The sequence below is a fragment of the Argiope bruennichi genome, chromosome 4 (assembly GCF_947563725.1).
Source record: "Argiope bruennichi chromosome 4, qqArgBrue1.1, whole genome shotgun sequence".
Classification (NCBI taxonomy): domain Eukaryota; kingdom Metazoa; phylum Arthropoda; class Arachnida; order Araneae; family Araneidae; genus Argiope; species Argiope bruennichi.
Window position 1 is genome coordinate 127,181,180 of NC_079154.1, and position 27,600 is coordinate 127,208,779.

A 27,600-nucleotide genomic window follows, 5' to 3' on the forward strand; every position below is an offset into this window, starting at 1 on the left:
CATTTTGTTGAATTTCCAATTTTCAAACTTGGTTTCGTCTGAAATATTCATTTTTGGAATTATGTATGCCTGTGAACATTATAGCTCAAAAATATATTCGTCTATATGGATGAAATTTGCCATGTAGTCTTAACATCAAATGTGTAGGTTTCTATCAAAATCAATGAAATCTATTCAGGGGAAATATGTCTGTTTATATTAGAGCAATTGCTCAAGATAATTATAAAACATATAGAGCTCAATGAATAAAATTTGTTAATTTTCGTTTCTAATATGTAGATCCATATCAAATATCGAACACCATCTGCTGTAGTGTTATTCTGAACATTTGCACGCATGTCAACGATAACTCAAAGATGCAGTGACGATTTATTGATAAATGAAATTCAATCTTGTTAACTGTAGTTCTATGCCAAATTTCAGTTTCAGTCGTTCAATAAAGTGGTTTTCAAAGTGCATATAGCGTTTCCGTCATTTTAACATGAAGTACAAAACGCTCATGTGTGGTATTTTGAAGATAAAAATTTGCGTACTCTTGGCTTTCATGGTCTCGTTCAAAGGAAATAACCTCTTTATTAGGGAGTATGGGAAAAAGTCTCGTTAGTTTATACAGTGAATTTTAGATGTTCGTTTTTACATATTACGCATGTTTGGGTCTTTTTTTACATTAAAATTGACCAAAAATTTTCCATACTGTTATACGAATTCAATAATATGGGAGCGAGTTATACGAGTATACTGTATATGCTTTTAATTAATTTCTGGTTTTTGATTAGCAATGAGAACATTTTTTTTTCAGATCAAAAAATAGTTTGGACCTATAAAATAATTATTTTAAATTATTTTGCATTTGGATCATTTTGATGATCAATCAAATATTTTTATACGATTCTATAAAACAGTGACATCAAGAGCATCAAAATCGGGTGGCTTGAATAGAAACTGAAAGCAAATTATGGAAGAATATTCTATTTTCTTATAAATATACATAAAAGTATTTTTCTCTTAGGAACTAATGAAAAGAGCTTATTTGGTTGGGTTTGTACTGTCTGTTTTGCACATTCAACTGCTCCTTTGTAAAAGGAGTTACGGTGAATTATAAATACATTTTTGTATTATCGGTGAATCGCAGGTCCGACAACTTATTCAACCGACACACTGTATAACACTGGTTGTCTTTTATGCAAGTTAAATCCATGGAATTCAAATATCCGTGTATTAGTATGTTGTATGGAGAGGATATTGGATCAGGTGTTGTTCCCTTTCAAAACATGGCTAAAAATTACAAAATCTTTACTAAAATTGCTATCTGATAATCTCGAAGTATACCATTAATGTAAATGAATTAAAAGTTCGCAAAAAAATTAGGAAATGTATTGTTTTTTAAAATTCATGAATCTTTTACAAGTATTGCAACGAAAAATTTTCAAAAAGAATTTAGAAAAAAGTTTTCTTCATAAACTTCTATTTAACTTGATTTATCTCATATTTTTAATCATATGGAATTATCTTTTTGATGAGCAACAATTTTCATATTTTTACACCTCTGTGTTCGCGGTGAAAATACAGTATCGAATTAAATTTTGATTCTATGCGTGAGATGTTATAAGTAGATTTTTAAAAAATACTTAGTTCAAGTGTCTATGCTATGTATAACAATGAATTAAAAGGTACTAAACATTAAAAAAAAAATGAAAATAATTTACTTTCCAATACTCCTTAAGAATGTATTTTTTGAAAACTGTTTTCCTTTCCCTTCAATCATTTGACAGATCAAAAACATTGTGTCAAATATTTTGTGACATAGTTGGGAAATTAAACTTCAAAAAAAAAGCTTTCATTAGTTATTATTTTATTAGTTTCATTTAAAGCTTTCATTAGTTATTATTTAATTAGTTATTATTTAAAGCTTTCATTAGTTATTATTTAATTAGTTTCATTTAAAGCTTTCATTAGTTATTATTTAATTAGTTTCATTTAAAGCTTTCATTAGTTATTATTTAATTAGTATTAATTAAGTATTTGATTAATTAGTATTTGATTTCTGGTTCTTTTTTGTTTTTTGTTTGGATTTTGGATTATATTTTTGAATAATAATTCAATTACGGAAAACAGTTCTCACTGTTATTTATAAATAAATGGAATCTTTAATATTTTTACGTCAAAAAAAATCCCAAGAAATTATATTATGCAAAATCGTGTCACGCTAAGACATCGAATCCCCGAATTCCCCATCCTACTACATTATGCAGTAATTTAAATATGAGAGGCAGTCTCCTAATCAAAGTGAATAACCTCCATTATGAGAAGGAGTTCTCCCAAATAAATGCAGATAGGGTCACGATTTATTAATTATTTTTACTGAAAAGTTATCTCAAGTACAAAAAAGTTCCCTAAAGCTTTCCCAATTTACCAACAAACAAAATTTCACAAGAAAAGTAGATCACAAATACACCCTCCACAAAATCCCTGAAAAAAGTCACGGCATGATGGCGCATTAAATCAGTTCAAACTCTCTTTGAGCGATACCGCCAACAGACATCCTATTTTCTCTGCTATTATTCTCAGCCTGTCTCATATCCTTTCCATTAAAACCTGGCAGGTATGGAATTGCTTAACACCGGCTTGGGCTTTGATAGAGCGCTCAACAACTCGGTTGACGGGAGAGGGGTTGTTGGGTCAGGGTAAAAACTCGGGAAACTGGAGCAAAGGGATTTCGTTAATTATATTTTTAGTAGTAATAATAAAAAGGGTCGTACAAGATGGAGTGATGTCTTCGGGTACGTTCTGCTCCAGATACTGGATTAAAACGATTAAAAAAGAGCAAAGAACTTTTCAGTAAGATGCAATGAAGCCCTCTTTTAAATACGACTCACAGAATTAATTTGTCAAAGAAGCAGACAGACGGAGATTAGAGCATGTATTTTTATGCATGGTGCGTGAAATATGGCAACTACAACCTTTCGTTGCAGTTAAAAATATAAAAAAATATTATATTTTTGACATAAAGGCTAGGCTTGCATATTTTAGATTAATTTCATATTGCTAATCTTAGTAAACTATAAATAACTGCTCGAGCACTCTAGTTATGTATATATATTTATATCAGAAACATGCAAAATAAACACTCTTTGAAGAATGAATAAATTATTACTTGAAGACTTGTTTGACTATTCTTTACTGCCAGATTTTTAGTTAGAAATGTCTGGCAAATTAGAATTTTCAGTTTTAAACTTGTGGCTTGCTTGCCTTTAGATGGCACAGGAGCCAAATTCAAAATTTGGAAGTAAAATAAAAAGAAATTGTATCCATTTTTAATGGTTTTGTTTCATTTAAAAGAATTCATGAAATATTAACCCTACGCCAATAGAACATCAGTTTTTTAATTTTGCTTTTATATAGGAAAATTATTATACATGTAGTGTATTCCTGTTGATGCAATATTCCTTATCCAAACAATACAAACATCTGTAATTCGGTGTTTTTATATGTCAGTATATATTTTATAGAAATTCTGTTGCACCATTCAATTTGAATATTACTTTCACAAGTTTCTGATTATCATAGCAGCGGAGATAGAAGTGTGGTTTAGACTCGACTTTGGGAGCAAATGTCTGTTTGAAACTCAATTGTGCTATAGATTCGCCATTTCCAAATGCCTGGTACACGTTAATTTTATCAGAATTAAGTATTCGGTTGCTTTAGTGGTTAAGAAATATATGTAATGATATTTTAAACTCTAATTTCAATTTAATTAATTTCCAAGGTTTTATCATAGTTTATCCCATAGTAACTTCATTCTAAAATATTCTCTTATTTCTTCATCCAATTCCACTGTCTCTAATTAATTCAAGAGAAGCTTTATAAAATTGCTGAATCGGCTTAACGCCGACACTTTCTCACCCTCTGCGTGAAGGGATAGAAAAATGTCCAATAAGCGAATTCTTTTTTAAAATATCCCTGTATTTCCCTTACTTGTGATTGACATGCGTCGGAAATCCCTATCAGAATCTTATTAATCTATTAGCACTGTAAAAAAATATTTTTCCTATCCATATCTCATGTTATATAAGACGAGGGATAATTTATTTCTCTCTCTTCCCCACTTCTGCTTTTGTGCCGCGCTATGGCGGACGTGCCTTGTTCGCACCTTCTTGTAAAATGGATTAAAACGAATTTAAAAACGCAAAATGTCTCTTCACTGTCTTCGAAATTGCATTCTGCTTTACATAAAATAATGCTTACATATACATATTTGTAAATATATCCAATATAACTAATTATGGTTTAGAGATATGAGGAACATTTCACAATTATCTTCGTTTTACTTCAGTATAAGACATTAATATTCTATGCTTAAAAAATCCCAGATAAGAGTCTCCATGATTTTCATTTGGCAAAGAAAAGCATTTTTACAAAGAGTATCTGCCTGTCACCCATTTTTGTTTTAATGGGAAAGTTGTTAAAAGAAAATTCTAAAAAGAAATTCATGTGCCCTCTCCAATCTTTGATTCTCCCTTTTTTTTAAAAAAAAAATGTGTTGTTTGTAATACGGCAAAAATGTCAAACCCAATCATAATTTATCAGTTTCCTGTTAAGTTCGTAGATTGCAGTTATGAATTTTACATTTTGGTCACATTTCTGTATTAAACTTTTACTAAGAAACGAAACTTTTCAAATGAAAAATTGGAATTACCAAAGCTCAAATCAATTCATTTATCATTTCAATAAAAGGCTGGAAGAATATTTTTGGTTACGATTTTGACAGAAAATATTTTTAGGGTAATTTTAGGATAACAAATTGAATAGTTTATTAATAATGCTACAGAATAAAAGTATATTCTATTCTTTGCTGTTGATGTATCGAAATCGCTGATCTGAATTTGATCCCTGGTACCTTATCAATAGGATTAAATAAATATAATGAAATCAAATTTAATAATTTTTATGAATGAACTAAAAATAAAGGCTTATTATTTTAATTTAATTATTTTCTACTGCTAATTTATAATTTTATGTACTATTTCTGTTGTCAACATCGATTTTTATCAATTAATACTAAGCTCACAATATGCCTCAAATTATTTATTAATTATTTTTTTTACCGACACCGTCGATAGCGCAATCATTATGAGTTTCAATGCATCGTTTGTTTAAAAATTCGAACTGAATATTAAGTTTGAATAATTTGGTCAAAATTTCTTGAATATGATGAGCCGAACGCCGAGAACTTAATCGAAACTTTTATTTACTCAACATATTTCAGTAGGAAAAAATTATTTAGAGAACTTTAATATTAACCTCATGCCATTGGTGAAAATAAGTTACGAAAGAGCCTATTTGTGTACAATCTTTGGCAAATAACCGCTGTCGTGAGGCTTATAAACAAGTTCTAGGAAAAATTTATCAAAGCCATACATCTTGTTTGGATCGAATTTGTGCTGCTTATAATAACATCACACTCTGAATTATTAGATTTTAATAATCGTTTACAAAATAATTTTATTTTCATAATTTTTTTCTAATGTTCTTAAAATTTCTACTTATTTCGTTTTGCATATTTCTCAAAAGATCTTTGGGTACTATGAACGAATTTCTGAAGAAGGTCTCATTCAGGTCAATTTATTTTCAATAAAAAATAATTTACAGTTTCAAAATGAATTTTAGTTTAAATTTCTTTACATGTTCCGGACAGTATATATTATTTGTGTTGCGAAATAATTGAAGTCATTCCAAGCAAATGAGCTCTTGAAGAATTAAGAGGGACTTCTCTCCAGAGATTGAGGGCAAGCCAGATAACAGGCTGAAGACAACAATGATTTGCAACTTTGAGACAATCTAAAAGAGCACCGCATCCCAGGCAAAATGATCAATGATGGCGGATTTCTAATTAGGCAGAAACCTAGGGATCATTAGCCTGAGAGGGTTGCACGTTGATCAAATAAACTATATTTTCCAAGTTGCGAATTAAATTTGTAGAAAACGTTAATTCGGTAAATGATAAAATATTAGAAAAAAATTAAAACTTTATCAAATATAATTGATCAGATTCTTTACATATGTTTCATTAGATTCATTTAGTCATCAGAATATCTGTTTCAATAATATTGTATGCAGACAGGGATTCAGAAGTCATGTTGTTGTTGTTTCTAATAGCACTTGCCATAGACAAACCCACTGACTTTAGAAGTCAGTGATTTTAAGCCAAGGGTGCGTCTCTTATTTTTTCAGTAGCGCCATCTAGGGCCAAGAGTACGACTTAGCTACACACACGTCACAACCCTTTTTACGGGGCGGACTTCATGCATGCATTTCATTCACTCATTCACAGATCGTCATTTAGACCTGAATCAGAGAACGATCACCCCTGATCCAGTACCTCCAGTGGTATTACTCTCGACATGGAGGACTTTGTGACCACGACAGATTTATACGAGAGCCAGTCACCACACACGCAAAGAGTCTTCGGCCGGCGGGGTTCTAACTCGCAACCCAAGGGACACGAATCCAATGCCCTACCAACCAGGCTATATCCCAGTGTGCAGAAGTCATAATAGATAAAACAATTTCATGAAGCTAATACAATATATTAAGCTTCAATAAATCATTTACTTGTTAATAACTCATTGCCCATTGTCAAAATCTATATATTATTTATATCATTATAAATATAGGAATAAAACCGAACGTCATTTTGAATGATATGGTGTACAAATGTGGAGCCAAAAGCGTAATAGATCAAACAAATTCACAAATACCATATATTAAGCTTCAATAAATCATTTATTTGTTAATAACTCATTATTCATTGACAAAATCCTATATATTATTTATATCGTTATAAAAATAGGAAAAAAAAACCCGAATATCTTCTTCAGTGATATTGTATAAAGCCAGAAGTCGTAATAGATAAATTAAAAATTTATAAAGCTAATAACTTTCCATAAATCTTTTACTTATTAAAGATATGCTGAAATCTAAAACTTAATTGACCAACTTATTAAAAGAAGTTCATCACAAAGAGCACCGACTAGGGTCATGAAATACTTAAAAATGTTTATCGATTAATAACAATATCACACAACAATCAGAATAGGCAACGAAGCAGTGGAAGTTGATAAGTTCGTCTCAAACTAAATGAGCACTTCTTCAGAACTCTACCGCTGAAAGTAAACATTAGAAGAAAACGAGAACAGGACAGACTCCAAACATATTATAATTTAAGGAAAGGAAATTAAGGATTTTGCAAATGGAGTGTGAGGTGACAAAACTTTCTATTCCCATAGCCAAAAACCTATATATTATTTATATCATCAGTATTTTCTTCCTTACTCAATGTAAAACTGGCATCTAAGTATAAGGCATTCATTAATAGAATGTTTTTTCCGACTGCTGTTTCACTCATTTTGCGCTAAAACATACTAAGCTGCCAACAATGTCAGCAACTTCATTAATGCAGCAACAATGCAACAATGTCAGCAACTTCATCAATGCAGGCGTATGTTGTGCGAAAAAAGTTAAAATATCAACAAATACGTTGCCCAAAACATAAAACGGAATTTTATACGAGTTAAGTATATTTTAATTATTAGTTATGTATATGAGTTAAGTATATTTTAATTATTAGTATACTCTTTAAGTGCAAAAATAAAATTATTAAAAAGCTAAAATTCCTCTAAACGGGTGCACTAATGAGAATAGCGAATCCAATAGCTGAAGTAAAAATCATGAAAGAAAAAAATGAATTCTAAAAGAAAAGAAGGCTATTATAAAATTCACGGCCTTATTAATGATGGCGAATTCACCTGTCTGTTTACATTCCCCCCAAATCATAATATTACCACTCAACTGAAATAAAAAAAATAGATATTGACAAAGGAAAATTCACAAGAAAAGTGTTTCAAAATAATGTAATGAAAATATTAATTGTGTACAAAAATCACATGAGTTCGAGTGCCTATTTGAACCTGTAATTTGTTTTGAATTCATTTCCATTTATTCAATGTTAATGACAAAACTTTCAGTAAGAATGTCTGCTTTAGATTGATGGAAAGGCATACAATCATATCACTCGAAGACGCTTGCCAAAGAGGAGTTGCGACTCTAATTGTGATCCCGTGCAATAGTATGATAAGAGGGCTAATAGATATCCAGTGATAACCCTTAGATTTCTAATGTTAATTTCTATACTTTTTTCGTCATGAAACTAGAATTTACTACTAGCAGTGCTTTGTCATATTAACTACCATTGTATGACAGAACAAGAGCAATAGAATTGCGACTAATCACTATAAAAAAGTGCGGTTTTTCATTTGACAACTGAGCTCCTGAATGAACGAAAACGGAAAAAAAAAAGTTATACTGAATATTTATAAGCGGTCTTAATGAATAATAATGACTTAATAATAGCTGATCCTATGTAATGTGTAGTTCCATCACGTGATGGAATATCCATTTGTCCTAAATTTAAAATTTGTTACCTAAAAATTCCGGTTTCACTTCCATTCAATCTGAATAAAACATATCATTTTACGAATAAATTCTGTTTAATATTACAAATAAGTTTAAATTTCATCCTGTTTGCGCATATCCGGCTATCCTTTTTCAAAATATTTTTGCTTCATGGCACAGATAATTTAAGGTTTTGGTAAAAAATAAAAAATAAAAATGATTTCATTCCCTCCTATTAATACAATCCATTTTTTTAATTCCTTTTTATCTTTATTAGATTGCAGATTATGGATATTTAAGTTGCTACGGATTTCCAAATTACCTGCTTCTATTGAAAGATGTATTGTGGAGGAATTGACTTCATAGATTTTGATGCTCTCACATAAAATTTTTCTATGTTTCGAATAAGTAAAGCAGCGGAGTAGTCACCCCAAAACGTACTGGCATACTCTCTAATAAAGGTGTTATCACAAATAACTCCCACGTCATTAGCAAACAGCAGTCAAGAAATATCAACCTTTGGCGTGAAATTAACTATATTTTCACGCCAAATTGTCTATAATTTCGTGGCAAATCCGGTTATATGTCTACGAAAATCGAATTTGTGTTTTACACACGTTTTTCCCAACCAATTGGAACCGAAATTTGATACAGAACTTCAATTTTAGTAAAAAAAAGCACAAATCAAATTTGATATATTTAAGTCATTCAGGTTTTGAATTATAACGTTTACTTGCTTCAGAAAGTATAGGTGGACAAACGATCAATCCCTTGTGGAATTTGGCAGAAAATTGAAAGATGTCTACTTTATATACATTAAATCTGTCTATTGAACTATAGGGATTCGATATGCGCGAGGATAGAACCTGGGACCTTGCGGTTCGCATCCCATTAACATGACCATGATACAAAAGCAATTGCTCGAGCAGCGTAGTTGTTAACTGGCTTATATACTATTCACTACAGACTCTCCCTCCAGTGAGTCGGAGGTGAGACGAACGATATGGCTGTTGAGTGGTGATGTATTTGCTGTTGATTCTAATGCACCTGTATCCATTTGAGTAGCGCCAAGCGTTATGGTGAGCGTGTGTGCGTCAAGTGAATCTGACAACTTTTGGGTTGCTGCGCCAAGTGAGTCTGACGACTTTGGTTGCGGGTAGATGGTGCCACAACAGCTGTACGAAGGTTGAAGATTTATCGTCCGAGATCACCAATATGGCGGATTGTGATGAGCGAGAATAGAACCTGGGACCTTGTGGTTCGTATGTGGTTCGTATCCACGTGGTTCGTATAACATGACCACGATACAAAAGCAATTGCTAATTGTAGATATGCATCAATTTTTGGATTAAATCCATATTCCGGTTTATTATTCTGTTACTTCATTTGTATGTGCGCAATCATTCAAGCGTACAAGAAGTTAGTATCCGATTTTTCGTGTAAAATTTTGTACCAAAAAAATAAACGAATAGGATAGCGCTTTTTAAAATCCATATACGAATCTCTTGAATGTACCAGAAAGTTCCATCATGTAAAGAAGAAATACATAAGAACAAATACGAAAATTAAATCGAATTGGTTATTTTTATGCAATAGCCGGCAATTAAAAAAAATCAAGATCTTAATATAAATAGCAAGTCATGATTCTGTTTTAGAAAAAGCGCGTATATCTTCTTCCATCAAAGACTAACCGCAAGATCGCAATCAAAATCATAATTTCTGTCGTTATCAAAGCCCTCCTGTCAAGATGCGGGATCTAAAAATTGGGTTTCAAAAGGTTTCTGAACTCGTCACTGCCGTCATTTTCCCAAGAAAGCAGAAACTGACGACAGAACTTCGCCACAAATGCGGAGCAAAATCTCGAGCTTTCTCGGAAAGCGAACATTAGAACGATTCGTGTTAAAACAGTCACGCAAACTCACACTTAATTAACTCTATTTCTGGCTCACAGGGAAGATGAATTTTGAAGTTAATTTGAAAAGAAGGGTTTCGCTGTTCCAAAGTAAATATATACGTGAAAATGAAAAATCTTCTTTAATTTGATGAGACAGTTGCAGCATTGTTCACGCTTTTTCGGCTTAAGTCGGCAGGAGAAGGGGGGTGAGAGAAGATTTTTAGCATTTAAAGTTTTAATTTTAGAAAAAAAAGGGGGGATGTTTCTGCGAAGAAACGGTCGAAGACGGGGGAAAAAATTAGTATTATAAGATGAATCATATATCTCAAATGACAGTATTCCTTCTATAGTCCGGCATTTGGCAAGTGAGAAGCTTTGTTAAAACAGAATCAAGGCACGTTAATGTCAGTTACCTTGAGAAGACAGCAGTACATTGCTGCTCATGAATACAGTTATAGTATAGTATGCGTTGCAGAAATGTATACTGCAATATTTGCTCCATACTACAGTTACCTCACCGAGCATATAATGGCTTGCATTAAACGGTTGACTTTAAAGTTTTTATCTTGTGAAACAATTTTAATTGGTAATGAAAAATCCTTTTTTTTGGCATTTTTTCGAAGGCTATATATTAAATAAAAAATAATTTTATTCATAAATATATAATTAATAAATAGTATAATTTTTATAAATATAAATTTATTCGGTTTTTTTTTTTTTTTTTTTTTTTTTTGCTAAAGATGTTTTGACTAAGCTGCATCTTACTCATGCAGCTGAAACATTTATATCAATTTATTATAAAATCAACATAAGAATTGTGAGCAAACGACTCAAAATACTGTTATGGCAAAAAGATGATGCAGAGAAGCTAATACTAGAAACCATTTAATTACAATAAAATTCTACATTTTTTTTATAAAACGGAAAAAAATGGATATAACAAGTTTTAAGCAGTGTTCACATGAGGCCAACTGTTGCGTGCAATGGAGGGTCGCTCCAACCTCAGGCAAGTCATGCGACTCCAATCAGGACAATAGCAAATGGTTTTCTCATCGGGACAACGATTTGTCATTCTTCCATTGTGATCACGTGGTCTTTCTGAAGTAGGCGTGACCTTCTATTGCAGCCTCTTGTGAACACTGCTGTAGGAGCAAATCACACAATTTAGAATGAAGCATTTGAAAAGATTATTGGACGTTTTGAAGCAAATTGTGGGCACTCCTTAAGACAATTTTAAACAGAATAGCAGTTACAATTTGAACAAAAAAAAGTTCAAATTCTCTCAGTAGTAGTTATTAGTGAGTAAATTGCATGTGACTAAGAAAATAAATTTTCTTTACGATTTCGTATATCTTGTGCAACAAATAGGTTTTACTTTTAACCACTTGCAAGTGGTAAGCAATCTACAGGCGCCGAAACAGTGCACTGTAACTCACAATCAGGCTATACAAAGTATCCATTACCTAAGAAGTCGGGAAAAGATTTACATCTTCTAAATGAATTAATTTTCGACCTACGAATGTTTTCCTGTAAACTGTGTTCCGGCAAACAATCTCAATCGACGGGTTGCGAATATCGTTTTTAACCGAAGGTTTACGGGACGCGCCCTTTTGACGCATTTCGAATTTTTTTAGGAAAATTACAAAAACCGTACGCATTTTTATTTTATCTTTTGTGCTGACTTTTGTCCTTTATATACCTCTCTCTCCGGATGTGCTTCAATTTGACGTGATCGCAATGTATATAAAATTTTTAGTAAATTAGTTTTACAAATGCAAAAATTACAACAGTAATAAATATGAATGTACCGACTAGACCTCAATCCCGTTATCTCAAATCAAATGGAACAAGCCCGATAAACAAACAGTAGGAAGAACGGAATACAAAATGTGAATTACGCCAGAGTGCGAAAATATTTTGAAAGTTGAAGTTGCTATTAGTTCGATTATTGAAAAATAAAGTACTATTTTTTGAATTAATAATATTATTGTAAAACTCAATTTTAATTTATTTTGACAAAAAGACCTTCTTTATCGTATATCATCTATATATGTCTAGAAGAGAAAATAAAATTTTGAAAAACATAGTCAGTATTAGATATATGTATTTGTTCATGCGTCAAATGGACGCGTATTCGTAGAGATAGGTATATAACAAATGTCCGTAAACCTAGTATTAACTTCTGTGACGCCTGCCGACATGTGTAATACGTCAGCAGGCAGTTGGCGATTCTGTGCCACAACCATCTCAACGTGTGTGGTACGCCTTTCCCCACAAGTGGTTCATCTCACGATTCTCTGGTCTAATACTCGCCCGTTAGAGATCATTGTATAAATCGAAGAGAAAGGTAAATATTAAATTGTTTCCTACACAGACTACAACGATTCTTCTATTTAATGAAGATTAAAAGCTAATGAGTGTCTGATTCACCGGTCTGGAGGAAAGGAGCAGAGCTTTAGTTATCTCCTTTATAGTAGAATTTTTACCGTTTATCAGTTCAATACTGTTACTTCAGAATTGTATCAAAAATTTCCTAACTTTCACGCTCATTTTATTACATTTCCTTCCTTCACGTTGTTAATTATGCGGCCTAAAGCCCAGATTGTTATATTATTTTCATAAAACAGGCAATCAAAATTTCAATATTTATTTTTACTTTGTCGTATATGAAGTATGTAATCATCAAAACATGCAATCTCGAAATTTAGATGAAACTTCACGTTTTTTCTTCCTAAAACGCAAACGCCGGGGTGGACACCTCGAAATGAGGATGAGATACTTCCGGCATGGTGGTTGGATCTCACCACCCTGGTGGGTACACAAATAGGCGGCGGATCTGACTCCTCCCATCGATGACGGGATGTACTTCCTTCGGGGAGGGTTGTACCGTGGCCGGTGATGGCCCTTAGAACTCAACCACAGTTCCCGCCAGTATTGCTGTTGCGGCGGTCCGGTCATTCAGTTTTATGGTTTAAATCTGTGTGCCTTCGTGGTGGGTCGGAGAGTCAGATGGCTGATTTCCTAAAACTCAATTTTGGAATTGTATTTGTCGGTCTATTAGCAAAATTATTCAAAGACGCAACGTGTAACAACCATTATCAACATTTCAGATTTCTATGAAATTTGAATGAAATCTGATCATATTTTGCCAGTCGTCTGGTCACGTTGATATAATTAAAACAGAAATATATAGCTAGCTGAATGAAATTAAGCATATTAAATTCTTAAATTTCCAATATCTTTTGAAATTAGTAAATCTATTCAAAACTCCAACGACTTAGCATATGAAATGTGAAGTTGTCAGCAACATTATATTACTTATTTTTCATTTCAGGATCTTGCGACTCGCACTTTCCGACCATTGTATTTTTCCTAAGGGGTGGTACGCTGAAAGATGAGTAGTTATTACATCTCCTAATTCCGTGAAGAATCTGCGTTGATTCGATTGATAAATGCATATATCTCCTCCTTTTATCTTTCCTCTCGTTCCTTTTTTGACGAAATAAATACCTCCTGACGCATGCGCAAACACACTGCGAGTTTCCGAATCCGGGAATGAATAATACATATTAATCGTATGCCATCGATAAATAGCCAAATATCGTACGTTTATATTATATGTTCTTTCATTTCCAAACTTTGACAGCGTTCTTCAATGTTATGCGATTAATTCGTAGTAAGAAACAGGTGAAATTTGTGCCATTTTTTTAATTTATTTAATCGGTAAAAAAGAATGTATCCAAAATGTATGAAGTAGAAGAGAGTATTTCGTATGCGAAAATTTCTAAGAAAAAAAGCATTCCGGCAAGTTTTAATTTATTAAAATAACATTTAACAAGGATCAATGGGATTTTATGGAATGGCATTAATTTTTTAAATATTAATGATAATAATTTCTGCTCATTATTTTATTTATTCATTTTTATTTTATTTACTTCTGCACGTTATTTCTAATTATTGCTTCTATTTTTTTCTAATTTATTATATATAATTAATTTATTTCCTTACTCTTCATTGTTATATTCATTTTTTCATAGTACTTTTTGAAATGAATAATCTGATTTTAGGAATCAGACCTAATGGTTTTAAATAAAAATAAATAGTTTATACATAATTACTATATATATTTTTATATGAATAGTTTATATATTTTTATAAATATAAAAAATGGAATCCAGTGTAGATCGATTATCTAAGTTATTTTGCATGTGGAAGATCAGAAAGAATGATTTATGACAAAATAAAGGAAATGCTTTTAAAAACATATCCGATTTAGATAAACTCAAAATATTAACTACCAATTTCTATGCATTTTTTTTTCTTACTGAATTTCAAGTGAAAGGAATTCAGTTCAATAAGAATGTATATAATTCTAAAATAATATCCGCATATATTCCATCATTTTTTTCGAAATGAGAGTTGTTTAATTGAATTATCTGGTGGGAAAACATTTTTTTCCCCTGGGGAATGGTTATTTTCAGCACTTTAAGGGATTTTTTTTTTATATTTATAACTAGCATAAATAATTTTCGTGTCATTTTTAGTCCATCCAATGAAGTGACTGAAATTGAAAATACTCTTTGTTGATTCATGCATTTTTTTTTTTTTGGAATATAATCAAAAACTACTGAAATCGTATTCGAAAGATGAAGGAGTTCAATACCTTCTTGAAACAAACAGCAGCCATTCAAAAGCGAAATGGAAGTCATTTCGAAAGAATCCCCTTAATGCTACTAGAATGCAGGAAAAAACAAATGAATTTAAAGATGTCGAAATGTAGAAAAAAGCATAAACATAAGCAATATATTTAAACACGATCGCAATGAGGAATTTGAGACAGAATACATGGAAGAAAGAATTGCAAAATGTTCAAATTAATCACGTCTAAGCTTCCGAACACCGCTTAAAGACAATAATTTAAAAAGGCAAACGACTTGTAATAAAAAAAAAAACATTGATGTTCAGAAAAAAGCAAGAATTTTGGTAGCCATTAGACTGGTACCAAAATTGACAGTTCGCCAGGCGCGTGGCAAGTTTTTGCTTCAGGCACTTAAGCCTGAATTTTTTTTTTTTTTTTTTTTTTTTTCTTCCCAGATGGCTTTTTGGTACTGATGGCATTACAAAAAATTCTTACAATTTCCTCCTGTTATCCGCAAACTTGTTCGCAAAATTGAAGAAAAATCTCAAATAAAGATGCTGTACTATTTTGCATTCCGGAACTCAACAAACTTATGGAATGAAAAGGCGGATTATATGGCAAAATCGATCGCAGAACATATTTCATACATTATATGGATTGGGAGAAAATTACTCAGGAAAAATAACTTCCCTCATCAAACAAATTTCAAAGAAAAGAAAACCAGAAAATTTTAGGCATGATTAATACAATACAGAACTTTGAGAAATTGTAGAAATAAAAACAATCATTAAATGAACAATGAACAAAAATATTATTAGAGCACAAATTTTCAATATAAGAGATATTCATTATTAACATGAGGCCTTTTAATAAATTTAATCTTTCGAATAACTCAGTGATATACACAAAGATATTGATAATTTTGACCGTATTTTCTCCACTGCTTATGAAATTCAACCAATCAATGTTTCCTTTAAAATAAACAAAATCAGTTATCTTCAGGTTCTAGGAAACCAAAAGCAAAATCTTTAAAAATAAAAATAAAATCTTCATATTTTCCTTCAATATCTGAAATTTTCCGAACTTTGTATGGTAGAATTATGATAACTATTACATTTAAAAATTTCATCAAGAATCAATTAAACACAACGATTGAGCAATCCCAGTCTTTTTTTCTGCCAATTTCTTCTAGCTTCTTTAAGAATCGTAGAGTATGAAAACAAAAGCACTAGAATTAATGTATCTACTTCTTTTAGTATATCCTCCATAAACTGTACATAACAAACGCATAATAAGTTAGGAAACACTTAGCTTCGGAGCACTTCTGGATTTTTTTAAACTGGAGTTCCGTGGAAGTGGTGGAAGCGTTAACAATTCCCCCTTACTGCGGTTACTTCCTTTTATCGGGCTTTAGAGCCTCCTTCACACGCGTTGAAAACTTTTCAAGTAGCTCAACTGGGACCCTCCACGTGATGGCTCCCGTCCAACGCTAAGTTCTGGGTAAAAAGGCGGAAATTAAAAGGTAAAGACGCGTTTATTTCTTTTTTTGAGAGTCCACAACCCCCTCTCGTATCGCTTGGACTCGCTCGCAGACGCGTTTCGGAGGAGGATTCGGCAAGGTAAATAACCGTTCATAGAGTGGATTGGATACATTAATAACCGCGAGGCCGCTGCGCGAAGAGTCACTCATGTCTTCCAATGGTAAAGCGGTGTCCCTTACACTGTTTATTTTTCTCACGTGTGCCTCTGCCTGTGAAGTGTTGATCGTGAATATGGTTAATTACGAATCCGTGTTGAATTTCTTGATTGGTGAGAGTCGTGGAGAGATGTGCGTTGGATGAAAAATTACCCATGACTTTCAATGGTAATGCTGTTTTTCTCTGTGCTTGATCCATGCTTATAATTTGTAGCAGTGGCGGATTTAGACATTTTGTGGCTTTAGGCAGATCCTTTTTTTTTAATAAATTGGCTAATTTATTTTGAAATTTTAATGCATTTTTATCTTAATCAGCCCGATTTCCTTTAATTGACTTACTTTGCAGAAATATGTATGCTTTTATTTATTATTTATTTATCGCTAGTGATTGCGAGATATCTATATTTATACACAATATTTCTTCAGCAGTTGCTTGATGTTTATATATACTATAATGACAAAGTGGATATAATGAACTTGATAGTTTTTTTTTTGAAAAAAATATTAATTTTATTCTAATATTTCATTATTTACAGAATTTGTGTTTTTTAGAAATTCATTTCATTTGGCAACAGTCCAATAACGTTCTTTTAACTAACCCTTACTTGTGGTCACTCTTAGAACAGCAGTTCTGCATCTTGTTGTGAAGTCCGTGAAGTATGATGAACAAATAAGAAAGAATAGTATCAAATATGTAAAATTCAAATTTCAAACATTCGAGGAAGTGAATCAATCGTAAGAGCTTCATGGCGCTTTTCTTGGAACAGTATTATCATTAATGTCCATCAACTGGGTGCATTTCTGAATCACCTTAATAGTAACTTTAGCATTTGCAAGATTATGGAATCTAAGTTTGTTTTCTGTATTCACAAGATTACAAACATGAAACCTTTCTCATTTTAAATATAATGCTGGGAATTTTATTCCGGTAGCCACGTTTAAAATAAGGGAATAATAAACTTAAGATCCAAAATGGCAAAAAAAAAAAAAAAAAAAAAAAAAAAAAAGACTAGCTTAACACTTTTTTCTACAAAAAATAAATTATGCGAAACATCGGATTTAAGTGAGGGGATGGATAAATTTAGTGAATTAAAATTAGAAAACTTTGTAGTTTTATTTTAATATTAATGTGATGTAATTTAAGTCATTATGAAATAAGCAGAAAAAAAGCAATTACGTTTGATAGAATGAGAAATTTATTTATGATGCATTAAGTTAGTGAATACAAAAACAATGCTGTTTGTATTTTTGGGTACTTTACATATTGTATTGAAATATCTCTACTTCAATAAATCAGAGAAAGTCAGCTGTCTCTTTGATTGTACTCGTTTTTATTTGAGAAAATTATGTTTCTAGTGTAACTTTCTCCTGTCAAATTGGCATAACTGAAATTGGGATAGTTTGATTACAGCTGTATTACTATCGATGTGAAAATAAACGCCCTGTATGTTCCTTTCTTGCATTAAAAATAAATGATTCGATTTACCAATTCTCTTTTTTTCCCTTTTACGTGTCACCTAACATATAAATCTGGACACGTCCAAAAATTGATATTTCCTAGCCTCCGCGAATATTTTTCTGCAGTTAATTTTCTCCTATTTATAATTTGAAACGGTAATCAAAAAGTATTGTCTTCGTGAAAAAAGGTAATGCAGAAATAATTTTTATTATTTAATACATCCAAGCATGGAAAAAATCTACAAAAAGTCCAAGATTTTAAAATACCCAAAAGAAGCATTTTATTATGTGCATTTTTTGAATGATTATATGGGTGTATGAACTCGGAAACTTGGTATCAATTCAGCAAAATTAAAATAAGGTACTAAGATGTATCCTTTACACTTGGATCAGGAACCCTCTCTCTCAACACAGTGCATCATTTTGACGTTTTATTTATTTATTTATTTCGAATATTAAAAATATTTACAGAGTGTAAAAAAATGTAGATTAATTTTTTCTGGGGCATTCAACTAAAAAAAATTATATATTTATTTTTCTGAGCAATAAAAAAATCCTTGTATTAAATGAATAATCGTGCATCGAATTACTTTCCCAAGTACAAAGGATAATGGAAATATAGAATTACAACATTGCAACTCTATATCGATTTAAATAAAGTTGTAATTCTAAATTAAATCTACGGGAAATGATAATTTTCCTAACATACTCGGCATTCCTTCCTGCACTAAAACTACGATGGCTATAATTACAAAGATTTTTTTTTTTTTTGCAAAATATATATTGCATTGTTCACTGAAAATATTATGTCTTTTTAATTATTTATTTATTTGCACGTTGTTTCTTGCATACAAAAGATATCACATACATTTATGCAAATATTACCGTTTCTATATATTTTAATTTTTTTTAATTATAAAAACATAAAAATTTATAAATTATAATAATAGTATATAGCAAATATAATTAAGAAAGCGCGAGTGTAAAAAGAGTTCAATTTAATAGTCGGTGTCTATCCTAATTGCTTGAATTTTAACTTAAAAATGAATGTTTTTCTTGTATAAATTTCTGAAGTTATCTTTACAAAATATCGAAATTTTGCTCCTCCATCTCTGATAATATGATAAAATAGAAGTAATCGAAGTGGGTTTAATAGAAGGAAAAGTAGAATTCTTCATCCGAAAACATTGAACTTCTGTAACACGTGATTCGGATAAATTTCTTATCTATATATTGCATCGTTCCATCTATTGCTAAGCTATTTAGTGATATAAACTGAGAAACTATTGAGCAAATAAATTTGTTTTTGCAATAAAAAAATCCAATATTTTTTTCCTTTCATTGAAAATAACATCTCTCTATTCTATGTCACAGCAAGAAAAGGTTCGTCGTTACAAATAAAAAGAACTTATAGAAAAATGTATTTAAAAAATTCATCAATGAATGCTTAGACGATTTTTAATGAAAGGCCTTTCATTTTAAACTACCACTTTTCTGACTGTTGGGTCGTCTTGATTATGGTTGTTAAAAATTATAATGACATATTTTGCTTAATTTCATTTTTAATAGTTTTCTCAACAAAATAAACAAATTAACTTATACTATTTTTGAAGCCTTACTGCGTTCAGTTCCTTATGCTATGCATTTCCCAAATTTCTTATTTATATTCTTATGTATCCAATCATATAAAGAAAAAAGTGGCAGTGTTTAACCCTTTGGGTCTCACCGTGACATATATATCTCGGTGATATTTTTAAATCATTCAAAGGGGAATTTATTGAAGTGCATGTTTACATGGTTTTCTGTGATTAAATTCATATGTAGTGTCATTTTTAACTACATCTTAGCAATAAAGTAGTAATAAAGAAACCCGAAAGAAAACTGTATGTGCCATGAGTAAAGTTGCACTCTGCATGCATCATACATAGAAATGTCATGCATAATGTTGGTTATGTAAGAGTTTGCAGAAAAGTTGGTTGATAAGATATAAATATGCAGAAGAGTTGGTTGATAAGAGTTTTCTTGCAATAAAATTGTTTTAATATATTATAAAAACTGAAGACCCAACTTTTTACTGTATTTTATAACCTCAATCCCTCAATTTTATAACCTCAACTCCAATGGGACACATGTGTCCCACTTAAAAAGACCACTGGGACACATATGACCCACCTCAAAAATTGCACCTTTAGTTAATTTTTTGTTTTTATTTTAGCAGAATATAGCTATTTATACTTCATTTGACCCACTAGTGCCCAAAATTATCCTAATTTTGGAAAAGAAAAAACTGATATTGAAAGAGTTAAAAATGAGAAATACTTTTTGAAAAAATTCACCATTGCTTGATTCCGAAATTAAAATATAAGAAGAATGAAATTTTAAAATTTTACCGAAAGAAAGCTTTATACTGGAACATACACAACGTGGAAGAATGAACTTCATTTTTATGTCTTGATCATCAACAATGGAAAAAAGCTAAGTGGAAACATCAGTACAAGTAATGAAACAAATTTGCTTCATTAATGAAATTGTTGTAAAATATGATTAAGACACTTGTTAAAATTGGTTTAAAATATAAACTAATAATAGGACAAAAAATTAATATAATTGAAAAGATAAGCTGATGAATTTTACGATGACGTAAAAATGCTTTTTGTGCTGTAATATTTTCGGAAGTTATGGTGAAAAAACATCAAAATTTTGACTATTTTTTTATTAATTAAAATTTTGAAAATGCACCTACGTGCGCATTTTCAACTTCTTAAGTAACACATATGTATGTATATGTGCCAAAGTTGGTCACTTCAAGAAAACGACCAGGCCTATAAAGCACCAAGATACACACGTACAATGCAACTTTATTATTAGAAAGAGAGATGTTTTTGCACGAAGCATTTTATACAGCGTGAAATGTTTTCATTGCAATTGTATAAGAGTTATGGCCTAAAAAAATCAAAATTTTTAAATAATCTAATTTATTGTGTCATAGATTCAAGATTTTCCTTGTAGTATTGATATTTCCTAAGAAATAATGTTAATGATTAAGGCATAAAATACATTGTGTTTAAATGCTGAAATTGTTTAGAATTTGCTTCCATTCTCGTCCATCTTTAAAATCTAAAGAATTTAACCCTTCGGCTACGTATCCCGCAATTTCCGCTGGTTGGCAATCAGTCCATTTTCTGTTGCATCCCGCGTGTTTCGCAGTTAGAGTGTTTATTTTTACGATTACAGATTTTTATTATATTATGTAATTATCTTATAACATATAGTATCAGTTCACTTCCTTTGAAAAATATTTTAACTTTTTTTACAAACATCGCATCTAAATAGTGATTTTAAAGAATTACGCAGCTAGAGGGTTAAGAAATCGAAATTTTTAACATATTTTTTCGTTATTAATGCATTTCGAATGTATTTTTGGTAACTGATTTTACACCAACCAGTGTAAAATAATTTGTTAAACTAGCCCATGTAATCCCAATTTTAAAATTTCCCATTTTTGACTCCTTATCCTATTTTTAATTCTCTACCAAAACTAAAAGCGTCCAGGATTAAAAATATAGTAAGTTTTTATTATGATAGTATCTATTAGCGTGCCATCATTGACTATTTGATTGTTTATCTCTGGCATATAGTTGGTTTCCGTTAACCTTGAAATCCTTGACATATTTTTCGCAGTTATTCATTTGCAAGCGATTAATACATATATACCAATCTGATCACTTTAAATGTAACCTTAAACTTCAAAAATACGATGGTCTTTCGGTAATTTCATACTTTTCTAATCTTATTCTTTCAATTGACCGTGTTTCCTGAAAAACGAATTCAACGCATTTAGAGGGGAAAAATCATTACATATTGATGTTATTGACCTTAACGCGACACAAACATCTACGCAACTACTCATTCAACTATATAAAATTTTACGAGTAATATATTAAAAATTTAATCATGAAAGACCAAAATTGGAGAATGTTGACACATACCAAATATATCAGTGAAAGACTGAATATAGTTATATTTCTATATATGTAGACCATCACTAGCATATGTCGACATTCAGCATGTACTGATGGTGAATGTCGAAAAAATTATTTTTGTTAATACAAAATACAATTTTTTTAAAATCTTATTTCATTATTAAAACAGTGCTTTAAATATCAAAATAAGAGAAAACGAACAGCACAATACAATAATAAACTTTTGAAGTGAAAACGCACAGCACATTTTAAATGAGAAGACAAACTAATGCCAATAACAAACTCGCACAGAAAATATGTTATTAACGTTATACAATCTTATTTATTGTTGCAGCTTAAAACAGCTGCAATACATTCGAGGGCAAGGGCATACACACTGTTATTGCAAAAAAGAAGTGTTTTCCAAGATTGAATGCAGTTGTAAAAGCAAGGGACTAAAGAGCAATTTACCATGCCATAATAGTTTAAAGTTGACTTAAAATTGTTGCAATAAATAAGATTCAATCAAGCTAATCACGCAATTTCTAGGTAAACATATTATTGGTATTGCTTTCTTTTCTTTATTATAACGAATCGCCTCAGACGACCGGCTGATTCGCCGAAAATATTGTTCATATTTTATTTCATGTAAATAGTTTAGATATAATGTCATGTTCAAGACTTCTCCAAGTTATCTGAATTTAAGGTCATATTATTTTAATTGTCTTAAGTTTTATTTATTGGGTACATGAACTGTTTTTTAATGCAAACAATCCCATAAAATCATAGCTCTATCAAAACGTACAAATCTGGTTCGTCTATCTTCTAAATTCTACGATCTTTTAACTCCGCTTTTTTTTATTTGTCTAGACTACCTAGATATTAATACTTCTTTAATTTTCCTCAATGGAAAAAAAAATCACGCTATCATATAGATGATGCAACAATGAAAATGGCTTTAATTTTATACCAACTTTACAATCCATTAGAAATTGGTGAAAAAATATATTTAAAACCTTTCCAAAATGCAAGAAAAATTGAGCTCACGTTTTTTTCTCACGATCTTTCAATTCGTATCATTAAAAAAACATTTTTTTAAAAAAATCTTTGAAACTGTATTAATTTTATTTTCTACCTATAAAATTGTCGGAAGTTTATTGTGGGAAAACGCAAAAATTAAGCTTAAATTTTAATTAATTTAAATTTTAATAAAAAATCTTTAAATCGTTTTTCGAAGGCATACATTCCCAGACATCCAATATATATATATATATATGCCAAATTTGGTGCAACACAATGCCAACACAACATTAATTGCAACGCGATACTCGATTCTAAAAGCCGAAGGGTAAAAATTCGAGTCTAGAACACTGGCCTTTATTTTAAATGTTTATACAGGAACTAATAAATCGGGCACATAAAATATGTTGTGTATCAAGAGCATGTGAAAACATAGACAATACATTTCTGTAATCGAAATGTAGTTGTATCAAAACGCTTTCTCCGGTTTCCCAGCTGTCATAGCACATTCCATTTCGAGCAAAAGTTTAACGATGTCATCATCCGGGTACAAAAAACACGTGTTAAACTCCTGAAAAGAAACCAGACAGGCTGCGAAAGTTTGAATTTAAAATCTTTTCCGACGAAATATGAATGACAGTAGAAAAGGTGAGCTAGCATTGTAATTTTCTATGTAATACAACAAGTGTCAATTAAGCGTTTAAAAACGAAATTTTAAATTGAGAATTTGTGACAACAATTTTGTCAGGATACAAACAAGAATGTTTTCCTTTCTGTTATGGCGTTAAACATGGAAACTGTTGAAACGTTTCACAAGTAATACGAAGAAATGTGCAAGATCTAATAATATATATTTTCATTTAAGCGTTTAAATTTTAGAATTCGGATATAACAAAATTCTACAATCCACAAGTCTTCACATCCTCATAAAAGGAACAAAGGTCACAGTAAGAAATTAAATATGATATATTTAACTTCCCTACTTATAGTTTCAAGTTGGTGATCTAATTAAAAATATTACATACAACTGATGTTAAATATTAATTAATTATTCCGCTAATCGGACAGAATGTGCTTTAACTCCAATTTGCGAATTATTAACTTTTTAAAATTTTATATCGCATAAAGCTATCATGCATACGATTTTTGCAATAAACTACAATAAAAAATATTTGAATTCTTAGGATTTAACGATGATATTTTGCGCTTGATATTTGCTTCAGCATATTTATTTTTTGACAAAAAAATTTGTCCTTTTGTTAAGTTAAAGATCTTGAACTTTCATCGCAATTTAAATAATTCAACTTGAAGATGGATTGAAGTTGAGAAAGTACCAATATTTTTAAACGTGGTACATAAAAGATATCCATTAACAATAGATCCGAAATTAAATTGTTTAAACTAAACTGAAACTGAAACCAACGAAGTAAAGGATACTAACGACTGAGTTGCATCTTTTGCAAAGTATGACTCTGCCATCAACAACAAAAGATCGAAGGCAGAGGGGGAAAACTCCCATGGTATCATTTTTTTTTCTTCAGTATAATTAAAATTCTTTTTGTCAGAGTGAATGAATTTACTACTTTTCTTCTGATACTTTTTTTTTTTCATTTCAGGGAATCATCGTCAGCAAGAAAGAACTATTTGGACTTTTAATTGTGTTCATTGGTTACGTTCTGCTGGGCGGCCTCGTCTTTATGCTTCTTGAGAGCCCCCTGGAGGAGAAACTCAGAAAAGAAATCGAAGATCTTAGAAATGAATTCCAAGGTAAGCTAATCATCACATCAACATACTATTATACTCTAATTTCATAAAATGAAGTACAGAATTTCTTCATTATTTAAGTTTTAATTTTTGCATGTTAATTTTGGCCATAATGTATGGTAAAAAATATAGAATCGAATGTGAAATTTTATATTATAAATCATTTTTATGAAACGAAATATTGCATTTCTTAACATTTCTTATTCTGTAGGATATATATAAATCCTTCAACTGCATATTCAAATTAAAAACACGCTTCCTATTATTATATGTACATTTTGTTTTAAAATAAATGTTTTGTTCTGCTATTTACATTTAAGTTTCAGAAAGCATTGCATTTTCATTTCTTTTCTATAAAATTACTTGCCTTTTTTTTTTTAACCTTATGAATAGGAATTGTTGCCAGGTTGTATATGAAATAATTCTTTATATATTAATGAATATTATTTAAAATTGAATTTTCTCAACACATCGGCTTGAGTAAAAATTTAAAAAATAAAAATTAGTGATTAAAATTAAGTTTAAGTTTGTTTTCATTAGTACTCTAAAAAGTAGAAAATAATATTTGATTAAAAATATGGAAGTGAAAGCAAAGAACAGAGACTTTGCAAATAAGCTAAAATTTTATATCACTTTTGTCATTTACTTATGATTCTTTACTTATGTTTTAGAATCTTTCTTACGGAATAATTAATTCTTTCATCCATTCATTGTCGATCAATTTCTTTATAATATTGCTCTTAAACACTGTCGCATCTTTTTTTATATGTTTCATAATTCAATATTCTATTTGTTGTTGAATCTTGTAATTTTTTTTCCTTACGATAACTATATGAAGCCTCTCAAAACAAAATAAAAATTTAAAATATGCGATTAAGTTATAATTATTTTATGTAAATATTAAATTATTGTATTTCAGTAGGTAACTCGCATTAACACAAAATTTAAAAAAGCATAAAACATCAGGAATTGAGTGAAGAAACGGTTAAAAGGTTTCTTGAAAAGCAAAAATATATAAAATCCGATAATACTGCCTTTAATTAGTATTCAATTACTAAAAATGTCCTAGTTGATAAAGAGCAACTATAGACAGCTACTCAGACTCGTTCTAAGCCACACGAATAAATCTGAATGATTGGACGATAGCATTGGCGGGAGCAACGGTTGAATCCTGAAGGCCATCAACAGCTATGGAACAGCACCTCCCGTAGGAGGCATGTCCCATCATTGGTAAGGGTTAGCTGACCCCACATCATTTCTGTACTGAGCTGGTGGTGACAATCAATTATCATTTCGGAAGCTTCACATCGCCCCCTCCCCTCCCCCCGGTAGGATACTGTGAAAGAAAAAATCCATCCCATAAAAATGATATCTTTTCTGGATGATAATGAAGGTCATGTGATAGAATATAAAGTTAAAAGACTTTCTAAATTTAAACTTACAACACTTACTTAACTTTGCGGAAAACCGGGACAAAAAAAAATAGATGGAGCATCAACTCTCTTAATTAGAGAAATTCGTTTAAAAGATGTATAATTATATCGATAAACATGTTTAGCATTTTATAATAATATTCTGATGATGATTAAGTGTATGCCAAAAGTGGCGTTACACCGATAAAAAGCTCATTGTTAAAATTAAAAACAAAAGAATTTAATTAGTTATCAAAGTACTAGATATTCAAAAAAACACTTTCATATACGTGTGTATTAGATGCAAAAGAAGCTAAAGACAGCCAAAGTAAAAAGTAAAAAAAAAGAAACAAAAAACAAAGGAGCAGGCGTAAAAAGAAAAAGTGGAGAAGGTTTAAATGGCTCACGCAGAACATAATATCCACAGCAATAGTATCATTGAAGCATCATAATTAGTAAATAATAAAATTTACCAAAAATAGGCAGTTTAAAAAAATTAAAGCAAAGTGAAAAGTTTAAACAAATAAATGAAAAAATAAATAAAAAAGAAAAATAAATATATACATTGGCACAGTCTAAGGTAGAGTCCATGATCAGGAACAAAAAGCTTGATATCAAGTTCTTTTTGCAGGTTTATTTTATATATATATATATATATATATATATATATATATATATATATATATATATACTCACAAGATACTGTCCACTTTTAACAGTGCTTCACTTTCTCTAAGCATACTTTGAAATGGCAAACTTCCATTTAAAGTTTGCAACTGTTAAAAAATCATTAACACTTGAAGTACCAAGAGGAATGCAAAATTACTTTATCACAAGGTATAACGGACAAAAAGTCCTTTTCTTTCTTTGTAGTAAAATAACAATAAACCACTAGCTACATGACTGTCTTGTTATTAAATAAAATGGTCCATAACTTAATGAGTTAATAATAAGTTTCAATTTTACTTATTTAAATAAAATTAAATAAAAAATTATTAATTATTTAAAAAATTAAATTTAAATAAAACTTTACTTATTTAAAGTTTCAATTTCGTTTTATATATATATATATATATATATATATATATATATATATATAAAAGTAAAAGAATTACGACTGACGATTACGAATTTACGACTGCCTTTCAAAATATGAAGGATTATGATACATGTTGATTTCTTCGTCACAGCTTCCCTTTCATCCCGAGTTTATTTAAATAAGAATTCACCGGAATCAACGGAGGGTTTCCCTCACTTCAACCCTTTCGCAACCCATTGACCAATTGGGCCGAGACGCCGCGTAA

At 30.6% G+C, this 27,600-nt stretch overlaps 1 protein-coding gene across 1 annotated transcript in view; it reads left to right on the plus strand.

Annotated features, from left to right (window-relative positions):
• The window catches only part of LOC129965701 (potassium channel subfamily K member 4-like), a 104,571-nt gene that overhangs the window by 38,551 nt on the left and 38,420 nt on the right, over positions 1-27,600 (plus strand). The window contains exon 2 of the mRNA XM_056079812.1: positions 24,737-24,887. Within this exon, the coding sequence (XP_055935787.1) occupies positions 24,737-24,887 (151 nt within the window). The remainder of the gene's footprint in view (positions 1-24,736; positions 24,888-27,600) is intronic.